This window comes from Octopus sinensis, linkage group LG10 (genome assembly GCF_006345805.1).
Source record: "Octopus sinensis linkage group LG10, ASM634580v1, whole genome shotgun sequence".
Lineage (NCBI taxonomy): Eukaryota > Metazoa > Mollusca > Cephalopoda > Octopoda > Octopodidae > Octopus > Octopus sinensis.
The window spans coordinates 17,759,535-17,783,277 of NC_043006.1; the positions used below are offsets into that span (position 1 = coordinate 17,759,535).

General features: G+C 34.7%; 1 protein-coding gene across 11 annotated transcripts in view; it reads left to right on the plus strand.

The window, feature by feature from the left end:
- The window catches only part of LOC115216453 (transient receptor potential cation channel subfamily M member 3), an 841,279-nt gene that overhangs the window by 616,832 nt on the left and 200,704 nt on the right, over positions 1-23,743 (plus strand). For all 11 annotated transcript variants that reach the window (XM_036506322.1, XM_036506319.1, XM_036506321.1 and 8 more), the window contains 2 exons: positions 13,669-13,885; positions 23,574-23,698. In XM_036506322.1, the coding sequence (XP_036362215.1) occupies positions 13,669-13,885; positions 23,574-23,698 (342 nt within the window). The remainder of the gene's footprint in view (positions 1-13,668; positions 13,886-23,573; positions 23,699-23,743) is intronic.

The window sequence follows — 23,743 nt, forward strand, 5'->3', positions numbered from 1 at the left end:
CTGGAGCTCTTGTAGACACTTGCCCAAGGTGTCATGTAATGGTACTGAACTTAAAACCATGTGGTTAGGAAGCTAACTTCTTGACTACACAGCTCTGCCCAAGCCATCGTACAAATTTATGCATTATCCAACAAAAATAACTCCATTAAATGCAGCAAGCATTCTACACATAGATCCTCTCATTATAATGGGGGAAAAAGAATGTATTCAACATTTAAATCTGTTGTTATTTTTCTATCTTTTACTTGTTTCAGTCTTTAGACTCTGGCCATAGTGGGGGCACTGCCATGAAAGGTTTTAGTTGAACAAATCACTCCCAGAGCTTTTTTGTTTTTTTAAGTCTAGAACTTATTCTATTGGTCTCTGTTGCCGAACCGCTAAGTTACAGGGTTGTAAACAGACCAACACTGCTTGTCAAGCTGTGGTGGAGGACAAACATTGACACAAAAAGAGAGAGAGAGAGTGAGATGCACACGACTGGCTTCTTTCAGTTTCTGTCTACCAAATCCACTCAGAAGGCTTTGGTTGGCCTGAGGCTACAATAGAAGACACTTGCCCAAAACACTACACAGTGGGACTGAACCAGGATCCATGTGGTTTGGAAGCAAGCTTCTTACCACACAGCCATAAAGCACTGCCTTTGTTTCAGTTAATTGTGACAATATCAAAGAATTTAGTAAAATAATTCTGTCATTATTAAGCTGGTCTTTGGAACATAAATTTACACAAAGTTTTTGATGGAAGGTTTCACTTTAAGACGGAGGGTTTGTATCTGAACCCAGAGTAGTCTTAGGCAGATCGGTATAAAAAGGATTAAAATGTAATCTTAAAATGGTACCTTATAAAATAGCAAAATGTTTATTTTATACTAAATACCAGTATTTCTCAACACCATTATCAATAATGCAAAAGTAGAAACTTCTATTTTGCCAATAAGAGAACCTCTGTGCAGTTGTTTGACTTGAGTAAACTAGTAGCCAAATTTTCCTTAAATCACATCCTGCTATTTTAAAAAAGAGAAAGAGACACGTTCAAAAATGTAATGACCCTGGATGCCCCTAAAAAGACAGGATGGTTATGACTGAAATGCTTTTGACTATAATTTTAGTCAATAACATTTCACCTGGTGCTAAATAACAACCTACAGACATCCAACTATGAAGGAGAGAGAGCCTCTCTATTGTTACTTGACTTAGTTGAAATAATAACCAAATTAACCCTCTATCATTAAACAAATATTGAAAGGACACATTAGATATTGTATTCTTTGGTATATTATGTTTAAATAAGAAATAGGTATGTCACAGTTGGAATGGTATCGGTCTTAGCCCCGGACTTGTGTTTAGTCCCAGATATGCTCAGAATCAGTGTACCTATGACCAAAGGCATTCCAGCTGAGACCAACCCCTTCTTCTTATAATTATCTATGATGACATTGTTCAATGTGTTCATCCTGTTTTTAACAATATAATTTGAAAGGATTTGGCTGCTATTTCTAATAGATTAAATGGTTCCATTGAGTAATTCCCATGTTGGCAAAGGCCAGAAAAATCTGGGGTGGAGTTTAGTAAATTTATTTAATTAACCATTGAAGGATAAAATGTAGCAGACAGAAAAAAAAGGATGTGATAATCATGCCTTTTTTTTTCTGAATAGTCATGAATGTTAACTCACCTGTTGCCTCTTATAAAATATTGCTAATGATAAAATTTACAAAAATTTATTATATTGGCATGAGGTATAGTCCTAGAAGAGGCAAAGAATTAGAGAACTGATGGTAATTTATGTCGATCCTGTCTCATACAAATGTATGTAGAAATAGAAATTTAGCTGTTCCCATTGGACTACCAAACCAGATTATATTGGTTCTCCAAGAGCTTTCCATCATGCCACTATGCACAACATAAGATGAGCAAACTCGAGCTATATTTGCACTACTGCTACTCCATATAATCACCTCAATGATAGTTAATCTTTCAGCTCTAGCAATAATGATAAACACCGCTATATTAGTAGAGTTCTCATTTTGCGGAAAGTTTAATAAACTAAAAGTTCTAATTAATTGGAATAGCTATATGTGCGCTAAGATAGTATGATCACATAAACCAATATTGGTCTGATGTTGTAGAGTATTTATAGCTAGGCTTATTGATTTGATTATGAAGTTACTCCGATGCTTATACTTCTATATTTCCGAGATCACTGGCAGATATTGATTTCATACATTGGCACAAGGTCACAAATTTGTGGAGAATAATAGACTCAGTCGAATCAGCTTTGGTGTATGACTGCTACTTATTCTATAAGTAGTGTCAGGTGAAAGAGTGGAGTACTGGAATGCACCTGTTTTATTGGTATTCAAATATGTTGAGAGCATAGTATATGACTAAAATCTGCTGTCAGTATTATATTTATGATTCTTGTTTCCCATATAGTTTTTTTTTTGTCTAAAATGGAAATGCCTCAACATATAACTGTACCTTAAGGCGGTGAGCTGGCAGAAATGTTAGCACGCTGGGTGAAATGCGTAGCCGTATTTTGTCTGCCGCTACGTTCTGAGTTCAAATTCCACCGAAGTCGACTTTGCCTTTCATCCTTTCGGGATCGATAAATTAAGTACCAGTTATGCACTGGGGTCGATATAATCGACTTAATCCATTTATCTGTCCTTGTTTGTCCTCCCTTGTGGGTAGTAAAGAAATACATATAACTGTACCTATCTTTCAAACTTTGTAAATCAGTTTACTTCCTTATTGCATATTATGAAGACACTTTTCTTTTAATTTTTACTACATTATACTTTGTGAGTTTGCTCTAGCACTTCATCACTACCATCTTTGTCTTCTTTCTAGTTACTCCCACCCTTATGTAATATTGTGTCATCCCATAAATAATGCAGTTCTTTTATACTTCTTTTATTTTTCATAAGATAAACAAAGTTCTCTTTTAATTTAAAATATACGCTCCTTCCTTTTCTACAATGTTCTTCCATCTGTCTGGTAGACTTGCAAGGACCTTCTTCCAGAATTCACTTGTCTGTGACAAAAAATACTCCTCCGGTACTGTTCTGATCTCATCTGCAGAATTCATATTTTTTCCGTCCAAACAATTTTGAAGTCTGTGGAATAAATAATAATCAGATGGGGCAATGTTTGGCGCATATGGTGAGTGGGGCATCGTTTCCTATTCAAACTCCTCCAGCCTTTGGAATGTCATCCTCGCTGTATGTGGCCGAGCATTATTCTGATGGAAGAACACCTTTCATCTTGAAACCAAAGATGGTCATTTTTCTTCTAGTGCTGACTTGAGCTACTCACAGTAGATCTCCTTTGTTACCGTTTGGTTTGAATTTAAAAGTTCAAAGTGAACTAAACCTTTCATATCCCACCAAACAGATAACAACTCCTTACATGGGTGAAGACCTCCTTTAGCCTGGGATGACAGTGTTTCTCCTTTCCCTACCCACTATCTTCAGCACTTGACATATTTATACAGAACCCATTTCTCGTCACCAGTCATTATTGGGTCCAAAACAGGTTCATTCATGAGATGTGACAGCAAAGAAGAGCACACATTCACTCTCTGCATGCGATTAGAGTTGGAAAGTTTGTGAGGAACCCATTGACCCAATTTGCTGACTTTTTCCAATGGATTTGTTAGACAGAAACTAAAACTGTTGTGTGCATGTGTATGGGAGGATGGTTTTATGTTGTCTGTGTATTACTCTGCATTTGCGCTTCTGCAAAAATCACTGAGCTACAAGTAATGATGTTGTTCTCATTTCCTTTGTCAAATATAGATGATTCGTTGACAAAGGGAAATTACAAAAACATCAAGAGGGGAAGGTGGCAAACTGGCAGAAACGTTAGCATGCTGGGTGAAATGCTCAGTGGTGTTTCATCTGTCTTTACATTCTGAGTTCAAATCTTCCAAGATTATCCTTTTGGGGTTGATAAATTAAGTACCAGTTGCATTCTGGGGTCGATCTAATCGACTAGCCCCCTCCCCCAAAATTTCAGGCCTTGTGCCTAGAGTAGAAAATGAATGACATTAAGAGGGGAAATGGCTTTGAGCCTCTGAAGACAAGTGTAATAAGATAGGTTTTATTTGAAAAAACAAGTAAGAGTTAGTGATAGGAGGAGCATCCAACCGTAAAACAATGACCTAATAATATATTCATTTAACCCATGCTAAGAAAAAGTAAAACAAAACGAATGAAACAAATGAATATATTCTACCATTCCTGATGAAATCTTTCCATTTTGTTTTAAGTTTTTTTTTTTTTTTTGTGTGTGTGTGTGTGTCTTCCACAAATCTAAATTTTGATGTGGATCTGCTAAAGTGTGTTGTATGACCCTAGAACATTATCTTAACCTTTTTGATATTAACTGAGGCCACCCCTAGTTTTATGATACAAGCTTCCTGTTTTAAAGTAATCAAGATTTAAAACCTTCCATCAAAATTCAATGTTGAATTATCTTTCAAATATCAGTTTAATATCATTGTCATCATCATTTCCTTTCCATGCTTTCATAAGTTGAATAAAATTTATTGAGGTAGATTTTCTATGATTTTATGCCCTTTTTCTCACCAACCCTTACCTGTTTCCGAGCAAGGTAATATTTCTCCACTGCTAGACATGTTCAGAAAATGTTGAAATTCATACATAGCAATCACATGGTGTCAAGTTGAGGAGACAACCACACATGCTTACACAAATACACATACATACATACACTCATAAACGCACACACACACTGGTCTTTTTCCATTTTCCATCTTATAAGGTTTTGGTTGGCCCACAATTATTACAGAAGACACTATTCTAAGGTACCTCACAGTATGATTGAACTCAAAACCATGAGGTTGAAAAGCAAACCTCTTAACCACACAACCATACCTGCACCTATTTTATTTTTCTTCATTATTTTCATAATTAACTAAATCAAAAATAGTGTGTTTCAACAGAAATATGGTAACAAATCAATTATTGCCAACCTTTATATATATATATATATATATATATATATATATATATATATATAATATATATATATATATTCTACCAGACTCTTACAATGCAATTTGTTTATCTGTCACTCATTAGCATTAGATAGGTCTCGTGTAATGTGATATTTATATTTGTTTATTGTGGCTCTGCTCTTTGGATGTCATAGATCTAGTTTGTAAGCAATATAATCAAAGAAGACGGGTGTTGTTTATATAATGTTATTTACATTATTTATTATTTGTTGTTGTTGTTAGAGCTGTTGGTTTGTTATTAGAATCTGATTATGTATTTCTGGACTTGTAGGAGTGGTGTAATTTGTAATTCATGTAAATAACTACCAGGCTTTGTCTGAACTACTACATAAACTCACCCGAGAATCACAGTAGTCGTTTTTCATCTATAAATATTGATTTGTTGTAGAAATGTTCTTAATCTTATTCCTAATCTCTTACATAACTTCATGTAGTTTCTTTTCGTTGTAAGATAAGCCTCATAATAAATGTCATTATTATTACATTTTCTGCTCTTTTTCTTCGGCTTTGATTTTTAGCGCTGTTAATTATCTGCATAAATACAGATGTTAAGATATTACTGCACAGAACACTTATAAGCAAAACCTCCTACCTAAATTGCATCTGTCAGGTAGATGCAATTTAATTACTCTCGACAACACTATTACCATTAACTACATAATTACTGGATCTAAGATAGTACTGATGCAATTTAACTCTAGGACTACAGCATCAATTATTTTCAAAAAAATTTTTTTTTTATTTAAAAAAAATTTTTCTCTCTAGTAATTACTAGAAATCATTAACTTTCTGTTTTGGAATGTTTTTCTTTTTTTATGTTTATTCTTTTTCACTTTCTTTCTTCCCTTTTTTTTTCTGTCTCTCTTCCCTCCCTATACACACACTTTGTATCACAATCACCTAGCACTTCACTATAAGGGCTTTGAAATAATGGCAATATCTCTTTTTTTTTTACTGCTTCATTGTTCAATCTGTGTGTAGCAAGCAACATGAAGTACATAAAAAGCCTCCTGGCAAGTCTGCTCTATTCCTACTTCTTCAGCTTCACTCTTCTGTTCTCTCCCTTACTTACTATATTTTTTCTTCCTTACATTTTTTAATATTTTACTCCTTACTCCTTCCTCATGCACATGCAGCCATTTACATTAACTATTGTAATATATAAATGTCACACTCTTATTTCCCCTCTAACTAAAAAAGAATTTCTGTGCTTATGATGTAAAAAGAAAAATTATTACAATTGTTGGCTGAGCTATGTTGTTAATGGCAACAGTTAAACGCATCTTAGAGTAATGATTGAGTTCAGTCTACTTTGGTCAGTTCAACATTCATCAGGTTGGTGATCAATAAAATAATATCAGTGATATGCCAAATAACTGAGTACTACTGAGCACCTGGCTCACAAAAAAGATGTATCAATGAAAGGAATCAGTTTGCTGATCAATTAAATAAATATTAGTATTATATGACACAACTGAATTCCACTGAGTATCTAGCTCAGAATAAATCAGTGAAGAAAATTTTTAATTAATTTTTATTATCAATTTCATGATCAAGGAAAAAATACCAGTAATATATCCGTAACAGGATGAGAGATTCCCCGCACTGGATGGGTGCAGCTCGCATCCTTTACATTAAATATTAATCAAAGAAAAAGTCAAGATTTCTGATTAACTTCAACAGTATAAATATTTATTCTTCGATTCGCAATATAAACATTTCCTTCCTCTGGACAAATCGGCAACCTAGGAGCTTATCGGCAGTAGTCAAGTGGAGTGAGTCGATCCTGCCTGTTCAAGCATAGCGGAGATGCACTTGGACGCTAGCTGTTGAAGTTAATCGGAAATCTTAACTCTTTCTTCGATTAATATTTAGTGTAAAGGATGTGAGCTGCACCCATCCAGTGCGGGAATCTCTCATCCTGTTACATATCAAATGAGTATCTAAAAGAGGCTGTATCCCATAAAAGGAATTTTTAATTTTCATGATTTATTTTGGTAATCAATAAAATATACATGAGTAATATGCTGAAATGGGTGAGTAGCACTGAGCATCTTGTTCAGAAATAAGCCAATGTATCTATGGAAGAAATTGTTAATAAATATATTTTAACGATCAATTTGTTGATCGATTCAGTATTATATATCAAGTGACTATCATTGCGAGTCTAGCTCAGAAAAAAGGTGCTATATCAGTGAAAGGCATTGTTAATATATTAATTTTTATGATCAGTTGGGTGAGCATTTAAATATATATCAGTAATATATCACTGAGAATCTAGTACCAAAAAAAAAAAAAAAAGATACTATATTAATGAAAGGAATTGTTAATTTTCATGATCTATTTGGTGATCAATGAAATAGCAGTAATCAATCAAAATAACTGAGTGTACACCTCAGAAAAAATAGATTCTGTATCAGCGGAAAAAAAAAAATTGCTAATAAATTTAATTTTCATGATTTTAGATGTTTTGAAATAATTAATGTACATATTCAGTTTAGAATTTTCATTTAATATTGCTGTTATGGTTATGGATGATTAATGGTATATGAGTTATTGAATTATATTCTCCGCTCCTCTTGAAAGCGTTTCACATAAATATTTTATTGATTCTATTATGTTAGCAGTGTTATTATATTTTGCGTGTGAGCGATATCTTCCTACAAGAAGGTCGACATGGATTCTAATTCAGTGTGTATTATTCCAGCTTCTGCCTTAATATCACAATATCTACATATGATATTGATTTATTTAGGCAAGGCACTGACCAGGTTCTTCTTCTTGCTTTTGTTATTGTTTTAACATAAAAGGAATTTTCATAGCAACATATTACTGATACCCATTTTATCAACCTCTACCTTAAGCTGTGCAGTAGAAGTAGTCCTATAATGTAAATATTACCAATTTCACATACTTAACACGTTTCAATGCCAGAAGCTCTGGTTTTCCATATGCAAAAAAGTGGTGGCCATCCCATGAATCATTGTGGTTGATGCCAGTACCATGTAAATGGCATCTGTGAATTGTAGTTGTGGTCATTGTCGGTGCCATGTAAATGACATCTATGAGTCGTCATGATTGTTGCTGTCGAGCGAAGCGGTTTTCGTCCCAGAGTGGGAGAAGTCCAAAACATAGTCCTTTGCTATTCTTAAGACCCGCAGAAGAGAAAGCAGGTCAACCCCTGACGCCGAGAGCATCGACGGATGGATGAATGTGCATCCAGGCTCAGCGGTTGCGTAGGAGGTCAGGGATAAGAAACAGGAAGAAGGAGTGAGAGAAAGTTGAAGTGAAAGAGTACAACAGGGGTCGCCACCACCCCCTGCTGGAGCCTCATGGAGCTTTTAGGTGTTTTCGCTCAATAAACACACACAATGCCCAGTCTGGGAATCGAAACCACAATCCTCCAACTGCAAGTCCACTGCCCTAACCACTGGGCCATTGTACCTCCACTGTTGCTGGTGTCATGTAACTGGCATCCAAAAACACCCATTACACTCCAAGAGTGGTTGATGTCAGGAAGGACATCCAGCCGTAGAAACCGTACTAAATCAGACTGGAACCTGGTGCAGCTCTCTGGCTTATCAGCTCCAGTCAAACCATTTAACCCATACCAGCATGGAGAGTGGACATACACACAAATTTCATCCCTTCTGCCCATAATAGAAAGGACTATTATTGTTATTGGCTGTAAGGTGTACATATTTTAAAAATGAAATACACACAGAATAACCGATCCCCTGTCTATATCAGAAGTGTCCACTTTATTTTACACAACCTTGCACATCCTTTGTGCTCTCTCTCAAATGATCCAATCAGCAAAAGAATCTGATAATGGATTTGGATTGTTCTACAGTCACAGAGAGTGGGTTCTGCATTGTATCCTAAATCCACTTAAGCAATCATGGTTAAGCCAAATCTAATAAGGAACTAATTAAGATATTTCCCACTTGTTCTATATAAACTCTAAGCTCCTTAATGAATCGCCTCCTGTGTTGTCCATCTTCATATATGGAATTAGTGGACTCTCTCTTTTACTCTCTCTTTTACTTGTTTCAGTCATTTGACTGCGGCCATGCTGGAGCACCGCCTTTAGTCGAGCAAATCGACCCCGGGTCTTATTCTTTGTAAGCCCAGTACTTATTCTATCGGTCTCTTTTTGCCGAACCGCTAGGTGACGGGGACGTAAACACACCAGCATCGGTTGTCAAGCAATGCTAGGGGGACAAACACAGACACACAAACACACACACACACACACACACACACATATATATATATACATATATACGACAGGCTTCTTTCAGTTTCCGTCTACCAAATCCACTCACAAGGCATTGGTCGGCCCGGGGCTATAGTAGAAGACACTTGCCCAAGATGCCACGCAGTGGGACTGAACCCGGAACCATGTGGTTGGTTAGCAAGCTACTTACCACACAGCCACTCCTGCGCCTATTTATTAAACACACATGACTTCCCTTAGTAATGGCTGTTAATACAATGAGATGACCATCCCCTCAACACGAGGAGTAATTAGACATTTAAATTTGAAATTAAGGAATTATGATGAAAAAGTTGCATAGAAATCACATTATTTATTTATTCTTTTACTTGCTTCAGTCATTTGACTGCAGCACCATCTTCAGGGGTTTTAGTGAGACAATTCGACCACCAAGACTTTTTTAAAAAGCCTACTACTTATTCTATCAGGCCCTTTTGCCGAACCACTAAGTTACAAGGACATAAACACACCAACACCAGTTGTCAAGCAGTGATAGACAAAATCACACACACACACACACATACATGCATACACATGACGGACTTCTTTCAGTTTCCGTCTACCAAATCCACTCACAAGGCTTTTGGTTGGTCTCAGGTTATAGTAGAAGACACCTGCCAAAGGTGTCATGCAGTGGGACTGAACCCAGAACATTGTGGTTGGAAGCAAGCTTCTTACTACACAGCCATACCTGCTCCTATATTTATTTTTTTGTTTAACTATTGCAAAATTCTTGCAATTATTAGCCATACCTTCTGCAATTGTGTGTAGGTAGTTGTTTGGAAACATCTGGAAGAACAGTGGATGTTATGAAATACTTTCAATGATTGCATCTTCGTATTTGTTAATATCTGTGTAAGATGTCTTTTATCAGACATATGTTTGTTTCTTCCAGCCCTGTTAGCACTAACTTTTCATAGTATCAGGTGGGGTAATACCAGGTGACAGGTAAAGGTTATTAACAATTTAGCATTTAAACTGACTATATTCAGCCCAAATATTTTATTTGTTTCATGTTCAAACTCGCCAGACCTGGCCTCTAAAACATAGCCTACAATGTCATTCTAAAAATATATATTCACATCATTGAAATCTCAAAGCTACAGGATAATGCATGGTTAATTCAAAACGAAGTAAATAATTGCTGTAAATCCTCGAATATAATCTGCATTATTCCCCCCAAATTTAAAGGTCAAAATCCCTAGTGCGTACTATATACACGGTTAAAAATGAAAGATATTTTCTAAGCAATGTCCGAGTCTCTATTTGCTGTCCGGCAATGTTTATTCAGATGCATTTTGTGATGTCGGGCGTGAAAATACCTTAAGCTAAGCCTGAAAGCAATGAAGTCATAAAAGAATCATCCATAACTTGCAGTAAGCAACATTTATTGAAATAAAAGTATTCAGAATACAGAATAACATATAACAAAAATAATTTGCAAACATTTACATTCCAATATAACATCACCATTATTGTATTACGCACAACTCAATTTAGAGAAGGAGTACGTATTAAACACAAGGTTTAGGTTTTTCAGAGGTACAGCCCCCCTAGAAATCCCCTGCGTATTATACTCAAGGGTGGATTATACTTGAAGATTTATGGTAAGCATTACTTTCGACAGAATAATCTGAATTCTAAAGGGTTAATGTTAGCAAACCTGGCACAGCTAGTTATGTATCAGCATGTCTTATTGAGACTGGTGTCCAGAGATCTTGTATGTGAAGATCTTTACCACACTGGGTACATATGTTCCACAGTTGAATAGCAGAGTCAGTGCAGTTACTCTGAGTATCTGAAGACTTGCACTTCATTGGGAAAATTATTAGATTTTGTAAAATATTCCATATTCATGCTTCACTCCTTATATAATTTAAGTGTTCCTGAATATTATGCCATGGTTTAGAAACACACCAGAATATTTGGTGTATTGGCAGTGTTCCAGCTTTTCAGTCTAAGTTATAAAACCATATTGAGCAAATGCATTTTTTTTTCTTTTTTGTTTAATATTTGATTAAATTGCTTTCACTTATTTAATAACGATATTTATCTAAAACATTATTAATGCTTGAAAGTGTATGTGTGTGTCTACACTCACACACAAAAATTATACAATGGGGTGCTGAAAAGTTCCTGGCTTTAAGGGTGTCATAAAATGTCTGGTTGGAGGGCCAATCTTCCAAGTTCTTTCACAGGGTGTAGAAAAACTGAAGGACCACTGCAGTTGATGTGTGAATCTGAAAGGGGAATATGTTGAATAAAATCATAATTAACTGATCCTTCTGTATTTTCTTTTACCCAAAGCCCCACCTCACAAGTGGTACAGTGGAAATAGCCGCTCTTACCTACCCATTGTGCATCCTCAAAGAACTCTTTTACATTTTTGTTCTTTTTTTAGTGTGAAGCACATGTTTTTAGATGTAAACTATACAATAACATAATCTAATTGGATACTTACAATGACAAATACCTATTTCTTTATTACCCACAAGGGGCTAAACATAGAGGGGACAAACAAGGACAGACATAGGTATTAAGTCGATTACATCGACCCCAGTGCGTAACTGGTACTTATTTAATCGACCCCGAAAGGATGAAAGGCATAGTTAACCTCGGCGGAATTTGAACTCAGAATGTAGCTGCAGACGAAATACGGCTAAGCATTTCACCCAGCGTGCTAACGGTTCTGCCAGCTCACCACCTATGACTACAATGACAAATGCCAATTGAGTCCTGTGCTCACTCAGCCACTTCCTTGTTGTATATCTGCTCAAGCAGAGCTGACTGGAACTAGAACTTTCAGACACAAATACCAAATTTATTTAAACAACTTTTCTGTTCAATGGGTGAGGAGTTTAGAGATTCCTGTTATCATATTTGTGTTTACTGAAAAGAAAACAATGACTGGTTTATTTTTCTCTATCTGATAGATAAAAATTCATTGTAAAAATGTATTTTCTCTCTTTTATTCTTCTATTGCTTTTATTTCGTAGTCTGTGGCCATACTGCAGTAGTGCATTGTTTATTTTTAAGTTTATTTTTTTCTGAAATATTGAATAAAACTTGATAAGTTTATTTTGTAAAAGCAACAAACAAAAAGAAAAAAGACAACACAGGGGAATACGTTTTAACGACTACTGTATAAGCTTAACCCTTTTGTTACCATATTTCTGTTGAGATGCTCTCAGTTTCTTTCAATTAATTTTAAATATAACAAAGAATTTAGTAAAATAACTTGGTTATCATTCAGCTAGTGTTAGGAACATAAATTGTGACTAAGGTTTGCGGGAAGATTGTAATTTAGAACTTTTGGAAACAAGACATTTCTACTACAAAACCAGAGGCGGTTTCAGGCGGATTGGTAACAAAAGGGTTAATATTCAAAAGGTAGGGAAAGAGTCTTAACATTTCAGGCATTAGCCCTTCATCAGAAGAAAAACATAGGAAGTGTAAGAAAGAGAGGTAAATAGCTGAAAAAGAAAGAAAAATATTCGGGTGAAGGATTAGAAGAGTGGGAATACATATTTCTTTATTACCCACAAGGGGCTAAACATAGAGGGGACAAACAAGGACAGACATAGGTATTAAGTCGATTACATCGACCCCAGTGCGTAACTGGTACTTAATTTATCGACCCCGAAAGGATGAAAGGTAAAGTCGACCTCGGCGCAATTTGAACTCACAACGTAACGGCAGATGAAATACCGCCAAGCATTTCGCCCGATGTGCTAATGTTTCTGCCATCTCTCCGCCTAAGAGTGGGAATACAGTTCTATGAGTAATTTTATAGGTAAATTTATAGATTTATTGTAAGCATCAGCATCAAACCATAATTAATTTGGATGTTTCACAATTCCATTTCATTGCTGGTCTTTATAAACGTGCAAACCAAAACTTGTCTACTGATTATATTACAAAATTAATTTCATATTTCAGTGTTGTACTTGTATGGAAAGAGATTTGATCTGAAATCACATATTCAAAATCTAACAATTACATTGTAGTAGCCAGAGTAGCCATTTAAAGCACATTGTTCACTGAATTGATATATTCACTTTGTTTCATTTTGTATTAATATTCTCTATTATAAAATATGAACATCGTTTGTTATTCATTTATGAGCTGGTCACTGATATTTTATTTTACTCTATAAGAATCATCAATATGAAATTTTAATGTTGCAACATTTTCGTATGTTTTTCAAAGAGAAGTGATGTGCTAATTGCTTAAATTTGATATGTTCTTGCTTGTATTAACAAGAACGGATAGGTTTGTGAATTTATTCTCTTTTTAGCTGAAATAGTTCTAATTTTTATTTTATTATTTTTTTTTTTTTTTTCCAGTATGTTCGGCTGAGCAGTTTTGACAGTAAAGTAGAGCACATTTTGGAATTGTTACAAAAGTTTTGGGGGCTTGACTTGCCTAAACTGCTGATCACAGTGCATGGTGGAATATTAAACTTTGATCTCCAGCCCAAACTGAAACGAGTTTTCCGGAAGGGCCTCCTGAAAGCTGCCAAAACAACAGGTGCCTGGATAGTAACAGGAGGAACCAATACTGGTATGTTTACTATTAACTGCTTTTTATTTCCTTCACAATTACGGTGTTAGCTGACAACTACGAAACTTATGAGACACAAACTGTACACCCACAAATCAATGATGGGATATATTTTCTTCTATGGATTTGGCAGGAAAATATACCAATTTGAAACTTTGAATGGTTGGAATTTTTCCGTAAATATGCAATATCCTGGCTCATAATCATTCAATATTGAATGTGCAAGTAAACTGCCCTTATACATTTAAAAATAAAACAAGAAAAACTCAAATGCAATTTTCCTGCCACCAATACATTACCAATAATCTTTGAAGCCACAATCAATCACAAAATAAACTCTTAAAATACTGCTAACATGTAGTAATCATATATATCATAATCAGCCACTATTCCGTGGTTGCATGGATTAAGCAGAATTCTTTGAGGCAGGTTTTTTAAACCTGCTTACCCTTCCTGTTGCTAGCCCTCACTTGCTTCCAAGCAGGGTAATATCTTCCATGATTAGGCATGTTTTCATAGAAGACTGAAAACATATCACTTGTATAAAGATGATACTCATTTCTAGCTGTCAAACATTGCCAAAACAAGGAGATGCACGTGCACACACATGCACATGTGTGTGTGTGTGTGTGTGTGTATATATATGTATATGTACTCTTACTTGTTTCAGTTATTTGACTGTGGCCGTGCTGGAGCACTGCCTTTAGTCGACCAAATCGACCCCAGGACTTATTCTTTGTAAGCCTAGTACTTATTCTATTGAATAACAGTTATTAGTATGAGAATTGCTCACAAACTTCTGGCCCACAGATGTAGTATGTTATCTCTTCTCTCTGCCATCTGTATTACTTATACAGTGACCTTTGACTTTTGAAGGTAGCTGATCTCATGCTCTCTCTATTCAGGTACTCCCAACTTATTCATCTTTCTCCTTCTTGTCATGCATGTTGTCCCTACCATTTTCCAGGACTTCTCTAGACTAAACCATTTCAGGGAAGGTAGGGAGTCAATTATATCAACTCTGAAAAGATCAGAGGCAAAGTTAACCTCAGCAAAATTTGGACTCAGAATGTAAAGATGGACAAAATGCTGCTAAGCCCTTTGGCTGGAATGCTAACAGTTCTGCCAGCACACCACCACTACTACCACCACAACAATAATAATGATTTTAATTTTTGGCAAACAGTCAGCAATTTTAGGGAAGGAAGTAAGTTGGTCATATAAACACCAGTACATGGCTGGTTCTTCATTTTTTTCTTTTTCAACACCAAAAGGATGAAAGTAAAAGTTAATAATAATAATGCCTCACTTTTGGTTATTGAAATCTGTTAGGAGGTTTTGGTTCCCATTAGTAGAAACCAAATAGTTCTCAGAGCTATTTGATTTCTAGTAAGAAACAGTTCTTATAAAGTTGACAATCTCTAGACTGAAGAACGATTGGGACTTCTCATCTTCCTTTTGTGTCAAGATAAAGAATAAAATACTTGTAAGAAAATCTTATAAGGCATTATTATTCAACTTGGAGCATTTTGTTCTGATAATCTTTGTGATGTCATTGTGTTTAACACGGAGAATTATATGAAGCCATAAAAAAAATCATTGCCAAACAGAAAAGAAAAGAAAAATCATTCAATTCAAGATACGAGATTAGAAAAAAGAAACCAGACTATAAACCAATAAAGTTATATGTTGTGTCATTTTGTGAATGTATTTAATTCATTTTATTGCTTGTATTTATTCAGTTCGTTCTTTAAAAAAAAAAACTGTATGAGTATTCCAGTCCTTATGTAATCTCTTTGCTTGAATACTATACACACTATCATACCTTTTGTATGTTTGTGTGTGTATATCAACATTTAATATCCGTTGTTTACAATGCTGGCATGATATATATATATATATATATGTCTGTGTGTGTATATATATATACATACAGTCTTATATATCGTTCAATAAGTCTCGGCATCCTATTCCTCTAAAGATTAAGTATTATTTATATATTCAAACTGAAATTTCTATTTTTATTTTTGGTAAACAATATCTGTTCCTTAACGCTCCAATAGTATTACTTTAAATTCTTGCTTATTGTTTAATTGTTTAAGCTCTGTTTTTCAATCACTTCTTGATAACTCAACTGACCTTTTATCCATAAAGGAAACACAACTCAAGAAGTATTTAAAAGAAAATTTCATTTATATGTATTACATAAGTAGGAAATGTTGCTTAGTCTTTATATATCTTTTTGGGGTTTTTTTTCTTTAGTGATTAAATTTTTATAGTTGATGGTGCTTTCCTTGTTTTATTATGTCTTTATTGTCAAAAAATGTATGTTCTTCTTAATAGTTAGTGGAATCTTAAAATCTCTTGTTTATTGCAAAATAGATCCTTTGTTTACATCAACCTTGCATTGTTTAATTCCACCCTGACTGCTTTTGTCAGTTATCGTTCTAATTAGCTTAGTATTTCTGCACGTTCATTAAAACAAAGAAAATACCATGTACAACAAGTGCCAAATGCTGTGTTGTAATATAATAGAAGCTGAGCTAATGTAATATGTCTTTTGGAGTTTACTGTCACATCAGAGAAAGCATTGATCCAATATATTGTAATTTAATTTAATTAACATACTATCTTTTTTAAAAAGGTTTTTCTCCATTACTAATTATCTAATTTTGATGCTTTAATTTATTTTGGTTCTTAGTTACTTAATCCTTTCATCTGCTGCACCTACATTACATTTAGTTGTATCAGAAATTGTTTTCATTAGTAATTTTTTCTTTTTTTTTTTTGTTTGCTTAGTTTTTATTTTCCTTTTATCAATAGTTCTTTAGGTTACTGTTGTTTTTTTTATATTGATTTTTTTTTAACAAGGGTGGCTTTCAAACTCAGAGCAACATATGATACGGTTTCTTAATAAAAAGATAAAAAAGAGTAAATGTGTATTCATCAGACTCTCTGATGTAGGAAATAGTCAATTGTTTGATGTTTAATGATCAGGGATATCCACAATCGAGTGATCGTACACCTATTGATTTCAGAAGTAGTCGAGTTTAAGAATTGTGACGTTGATACGATTCCTAAGTATATTGGCAAGATAAGTTTTAGTGAAAGAGCTACTTGTGATAATCAAAAGCAAGTTATAAATTCAGCTTGATTGAAAGCACACCTCCTCCTTGACATCCCAGTAGTTTTTTTTTATGCAGCTGTTTAATCTATATGATGCTAGATTCTGTTGGTTATGTCTAAAAAGCATCTTTAAAGTAATGGGTTTATGTTATTTTATTGTAACTATTTTTACGTCTTAATTCTTTCACTCACAGCAGTGCATCCTGTAAGAGGTATCAGTAAATCTGTTCTTTCTTTGTTTTGCTATATTTAGCAGGCGTAATCTACAATAACATTTACATATTGATCAGCATTAAGATTTTGCTTCTATCATATAATTTCATTATTGATTTTGTACTCTGTTCTACTCAAATTTTTCTTCATATAAAGATTGAGTAGAATTCTTATTTTAGAATTTCAGAAGTCAAAAGATTGATTCAAATATGCAGGAAAGTTACTTGATGGTGATTTTATCAGTTACCATCATAAGTTCTTTGAATAGACCAGAAATGCAACAGAAAATGCAATAGAAAATGTTACTAAAATAGATACTTTTAAAGATGTATGTTGTATTGGATATTCTATAGTCGCTGTGTATTGTTACTTTAATTACTAACACTAGACTGGAGACCACAAAAGTCCCGTGTACATATATGTGCTTGCCATTTTGTATTAGAGATGGACGAAATGACTTCATTAGTTAACTTATGAAGTGTGTAATATGCATGTGATTGGTTATTGACACATTTGAAAGTGTGTATTACAGCAAATTTCACACTTAAGAAGTTACTATAATCAACTCTCATCAATACGAATCTGCCTTCTCGTGTTAAAAGATAAATCTGCTGAGGCCTTTCTGAAAATCATTATCCAATTTGAAAGATATCGTAAGACTTATGAAGCCAGATGTGAATGATAAATTGGATTTATTTCTATTAAGTCCAAGAGATAAGGCAGCCATTTACTTGCAGTAGAAATATACTCAATGAACGGATAAAACTAAATTCATTGAATCAGCTGCCTGAACATCCTATTAATGATTTTGTCATTTCTCTCAGAAAATATGAAAATATTGTAAATTTATGTAAAAGGGGCTTTTAGAAATGCTTTTTGCCAAGGACTAAGCAAGGCAACCAATTAAAAGGCAGTTTGCCATATATTTGTCTTGTCTCATCAAACAGGAGAAACCTTCACATTGCTGGATGCTGTTTCTCCAATCCTGGTGGAAGAGTTCACTATTGGTATTATGGACAGCATTGCTATGAACATTGCTATTATCTATAGGCGGCGAGCTGGCAGAAATGTTAGCGCACCGGGCGAAATGCTTAGCAGTATTTCGTCTGCCATTACGTTCTGAGTTCAAATTCTGCCGAGGTCGACTTTGCCTTTCATCCTTTCGGGGTCGATAAATAAAGTACCAGTTTTGCACTGGGGTCGATATGATCGACTTAATCCCTTTGTCTGTCCTTGTTTGTCCCCTCTATATTTAGCCCCTTGTGGGCAATAAAGAAATATATTATCTTGTTGTTGTGGGGGGAATAAATTTTAAGTTAGGCATAAAACTTGTTTTTAAGGTGCCATGTAAAAAGCACTGGTGATGGTGCCAAGTAAAAAGCATTTGTGACGGTGCCACATTAAAAATCACGCAGTACATTCTGTAAAGTGGTTGACATTAAGAAGAGCATCCATCTGTAGAAACCATGCCAAAACAAATTATGGAACCTGGTGTAGCCCCTGGCTTTACCAGCTCCTCTCTAGCAATCCAACCCATGCAGACATGGAAAACAGATATTAAATGATGATGAACATATCCACAGACTATGTTCTGATGTAGATAATCAATGAACAATACCTCAGTTAACCTTTTTGATACCAACCTGCCTGAAACTACATTTGATTCTTTAATACAAACATCTTGTTTTAAAGTGGACTAAATTAAAACCTTCCATCAAAATTTCATGTGCATTTCAACAGAAATGTGGTAACAAAAATGCTAAAAGGTGACAGGAGATTTTGCAAAGTGTTATTGAAAATCAGTATCATCTACCTGTCAAACACTCGAGTGGAAATTTCTTTCTGGCACCATAAATGAGCACAATCAGTCATGAAAAAAAAAAAGAAAAGAAAAAATGGGGTTGGTATTAAATTATGTGGAGGCACAATGGCCCAGTGGTTAGGGCAGTGGACTTGCGGTCAGCGGATTGCGGTTTCGGTTCCCAGACTGGGCGTTGTGTGTGTTTATTGAGCGAAAACACCTAAAGTTCCATGAGGCTCCAGCAGGGGGTAGTGGTGACCCTTGTTGTACTCTTTCAGCCCAACTTTCTCTCACTTGATCTTCCTGTTTCTAGAGTAACACTGCGATGGACTGGCTTCCCGTCCAGCTGAGGGGAACACATACGCCATGGAAACTGGGCCCATAAGCCTGGTTAGGCTTGAAAAGGGCGCATAAATAAATAAAAAAAAAAAAAATTTATGTCAAAAGCTGAGGACTCTTTTCCATGCTTGCTTGGGCCAGATTGAATTTGTTGACACAGATATTAGATATTTCTACAGTTGGATGCTCTTCCTGTCACTAACTCTTACCTGTTTTCAGACATGCTTTTACAGAAGTGAACGACATTACTTGTATGATGGTGACACTCATTTACAACTACCACACAATGTCAAAACAAAGAGACACAAACACACACACACACACACACACACATACATTTATATATGTCAGGCTTCTTCTCAGTTTCCATCTACTGAATCCAAAATCATGTGGTTGACAAGCAAACTTTTTAACCACTCAGCCAACAGATGGAAACATTGAAGTAAAATAAAATCACTATTAGGTACTTCCTTTGATTAGATCGTTTACTTCTTGCCTCATGGATTTACAGTCATCCACCAAACAGCTTTGAATATTGTAGTATAATGTTTTTGTGTCTAAGATTGAATTAGTGAATGATATAACAAGTAAAATATTGAGGTGAACAGAATTTGATAACACTGGACGGGTTTCAGGGCCATTAAACTTAAATGCAATTAAAGACTGCTCAGACATACAATTTGGTTCATATAACATTCAGATATTGACTATGTATATAATAGTAACTGCTGTTTGTATAACTTTCCTGTGTCAAATATCAGCTTTGCATATTATTGTAATTCAGGAATTTATTAAGCTATACTGACACCATCACAACACGGGCTTTGAATGATTCACCGGTTCAATGACTAGATATTATGTTTAGCAGTATTAGTATTGATAAAATTGTCAATGCTTCCGCCGTCAGTGATTGATTTTTCATCATTATTGTTGTTGCTTTTAATGCCCATATTTTCGTGCCAGCAAGAGTTAGACAGAATTTATTGACATAGATTTTCTATGTCAATATGGCCCTTCATGTCACCAACCTTCACCTGTTTTTAAGCAAAGTAATATTTCCCTGTGACCAGACCTGTTTTCATGGAAAATAGGAAACAAGTGGCATTGTCTCTACGATGGTGACATTTGGTTACTACAATTATGTGATATAAAGATGAGGCGCAGGAGTGGCTATGTGGTAAGTAGCTTGCTAACCAACCACATGGTTCCGATTTCAGTCCCACTGCGTGGCATCTTGGGCAAGTGTCTTCTGCTATAGCCCCGGGCCGACCAATGCCTTGTGAGTAGATTTGGTAGACGGAAACTGAAAGAAGCCTGTCGTATATACGTATATATATATATGTATGTGTGTGTATGTGTTTGTCCCCCTAGCATTGCTTGACAACTGATGCTGGCGTGTTTACATCCCCGTCACTTAGCGGTTCGGCAAAAGAGACCAATAGAATAAGTACTGGGCTTACAAAGAATAAATCCCGGGGTCGATTTGCTCGACTAAAGGCGGTGCTCCAGCATGGCCGCAGTCAACTGACTGAAACAAGTAAAAGAGAGAGAGAGTAAAGAGAGGAGGCACAGTCATTCACACACGTATTTACATATATATGTAAATATATATTTCAGTATATTTCGGCAGAAATATTGGCACAAAAGGGTCAATGCAGACATCTTTTAGTAATATATGCTGCATCCTCATAAATGTCAGTCTGCAATAAATTTGAATATTCCATGAAACATGAAGCTTCTTTCAGTTTCCATCTACCAAATCCAGTCACAAGGCTTTAGTCAGTTCTGGGCTATAGTAGAATACACTTGCCCAATATTCCACACAGTGGGATTGATCCCATAAGTCCCACTGCATGGCATATTCTGCAATCACTGGGACTTTCAGATTCAGCCTTACTGCATTGAAAATTCTTTAGAATATCAAACAGTGCATGAGACAACAAAGGTAGTTCTATTTAAAGCTGAAAAATCTTTACAAATTGGTTTATCATCTGCTTTATAATTTCATCCTGCAGGGTTTTCATCTGATTTGCACACTTTAGAAAAATATTGCTTTTTTATTTTCACATCTGAGAAAAATACCATCTTTTGTTGAACATTTCCCCATGAAAAATAAGTAATTCCTCCTAATTCAGGCATAAGGCCAGCAATTTTGAGAGGAGGGGGCACTTAGTTTATACCATCAATCTTTGTACTAGATGGGTACGTTATTTCCTTGACCCCCAGAGGGATGAAAGGCAAAGCTAACCCCTCTAGAATTTGAACTCAGAAGATAAAGTGCTAAAAGAAATAACACAAGACATTTTCCCCATTGCTTTATCCCTTTAGCATTTAGGTTTCTCTATCAAATGTTTTGAATTAATCTTGCATTATCTTGTAACTTCAAGATTTCAAGGATGTGATTATTTAGTTTCTGGATGACATTGTAGTGTAGGTGTGAGAGGTCAGAACCAATCAGCTTGAATGTAAAACAGATAGAATATTTGGGCCAAGTATAGCCAGTTTAAATGCTAAAGGGTTAAGGATTTTGCTATCTTACCACCTTATGAATAAATAATGATGATAACAATAAGGACTTTTTGGAGCGCAGATGCTAAAATAATTTCTTGTTCAGTATCTTTCCTAAGTCAATTCATTTTTAAATAGTTTGAACCAATATCATTCTAGAAATGAAAGAATCCATTATAGAAATTATTGTATACCATTTGGATGACAACTGTCTTGAAATTAAATTTTTTAACCAGGCATTTTAACCCTTTTGATATCAACTCGCCTGAAAGTGTTCTTGGTTGTATGATACGAAATCCCTATTTGAAAGTGATCTAGATTAAAACTTTCAATCAAAATTTTATGTTATATATTTCAAATACTAAAGTTATCTTAACCCTTTTGTTACTGTATTTATTTTGAGATGCTCTGTGTTTCTTCCAATTATTTTAAATATAACAAAGAATTTAGTAAAATAACTTAGTTATCATTCAGCTAGTGTTAGGAACATAAATTGTGACTAAGGTTTCGCGGAAGGTTTTAATTCAAAACTTATGAAAACAAGACATTTGTACTCAGAGCCAGAGCCGGGTTCAGCCGGGTTGGTAATGAAAAGGTTAATAAATTCTTGATTATTTTCAAAACTTCTTGAAATAAAGGCAGTGTTTTTTCAATAGAGATATGGTAAGAAAGGCATTAAGATTTCAAAAATTTATTTTAAGAATTCAGTTAGTTTTTCAATTTTAATGTTTTACAAAAATCCTGTTTTACACAGTTTAGTACTAACCTTCCAGTGAATGCCCTTCTACAATACAAACTTTGTGTTTTGAAGTGAGCCCTCCATTGAAATTTCATGTGAATTTATGTTCTAAGTACTACTTAATAATGACAAAATTATTTTACTAAATTCTTCTTGGTTTTCAAAATTAATTGAAATAAAGGCAGTATATTTCAGCAGCACTATTGGAACAAAAGGGTCAATGCAGACATCTTTTAGTAATATATGCTGCATCCTCATAAATGTCAGTCTGCAATAAATTTAAATACTCCATGAAACATGAGGCTTATGAGGATGTGTAGTCTGTTGCAGTTAAAAATAAACTCTACTATAAAAGGTAGCAATAAGAGATTTGTATCTCAGAGAATTTATTCAACTACTAACATGACAGCTTAGTATCCATCTTAAGTAAGTGAGAGCACTATCTCTTCACATGTGTCTATTATTAGAAGAATGTAGAATCACAACAGCATGTGTGCATTTAAGTTTTGATCTATTTTTATGTAATTATGTTTGACTATTTAAGTAATGTTTCTTGTTTAAACCAGTTAAAAATGAGATAAAATATTGTAAAGTACTTTAAACTAAGAATTGAAAAGTAGTCAACAGGATCAACTTATAGAATCTTGAGCAAATACATACCTCTTGTGCATGGTTTCTTTTACTATTTTTCCTTATTCTAGATCTATCCTATATTTTATCATGTGCTTCAGTTTTTAAATCATTTAAATAGTGCTCTTATGGCACAAAACTTTGATGATTTTTGACACCAATAACCAATGAGGGATAAGCATGTCTCCGTCTTATGTGGACACCTTTAAAAGAAAGCACTACATTGTAGCCTATTATAGAACTTATATCTTGTTATTATTGTTATTAATTATTATGATTATTATGATTATTATTATTATTATGGTTTTAATGAAATATTGGTTTAATTACAGGTGTTACAAGACATGTTGGTGATGCCATCAGTGATCTCACTACCAAAGCTAAGAACAAAGTTGTGGCTATTGGAATTGCATCTTGGGGGATTGTCGAGAACAAAGAATTATTAATTGGCAGTGATGTATGTCATTTATTTTATTCCTTTCACAAAAAATTTTCCTAATTA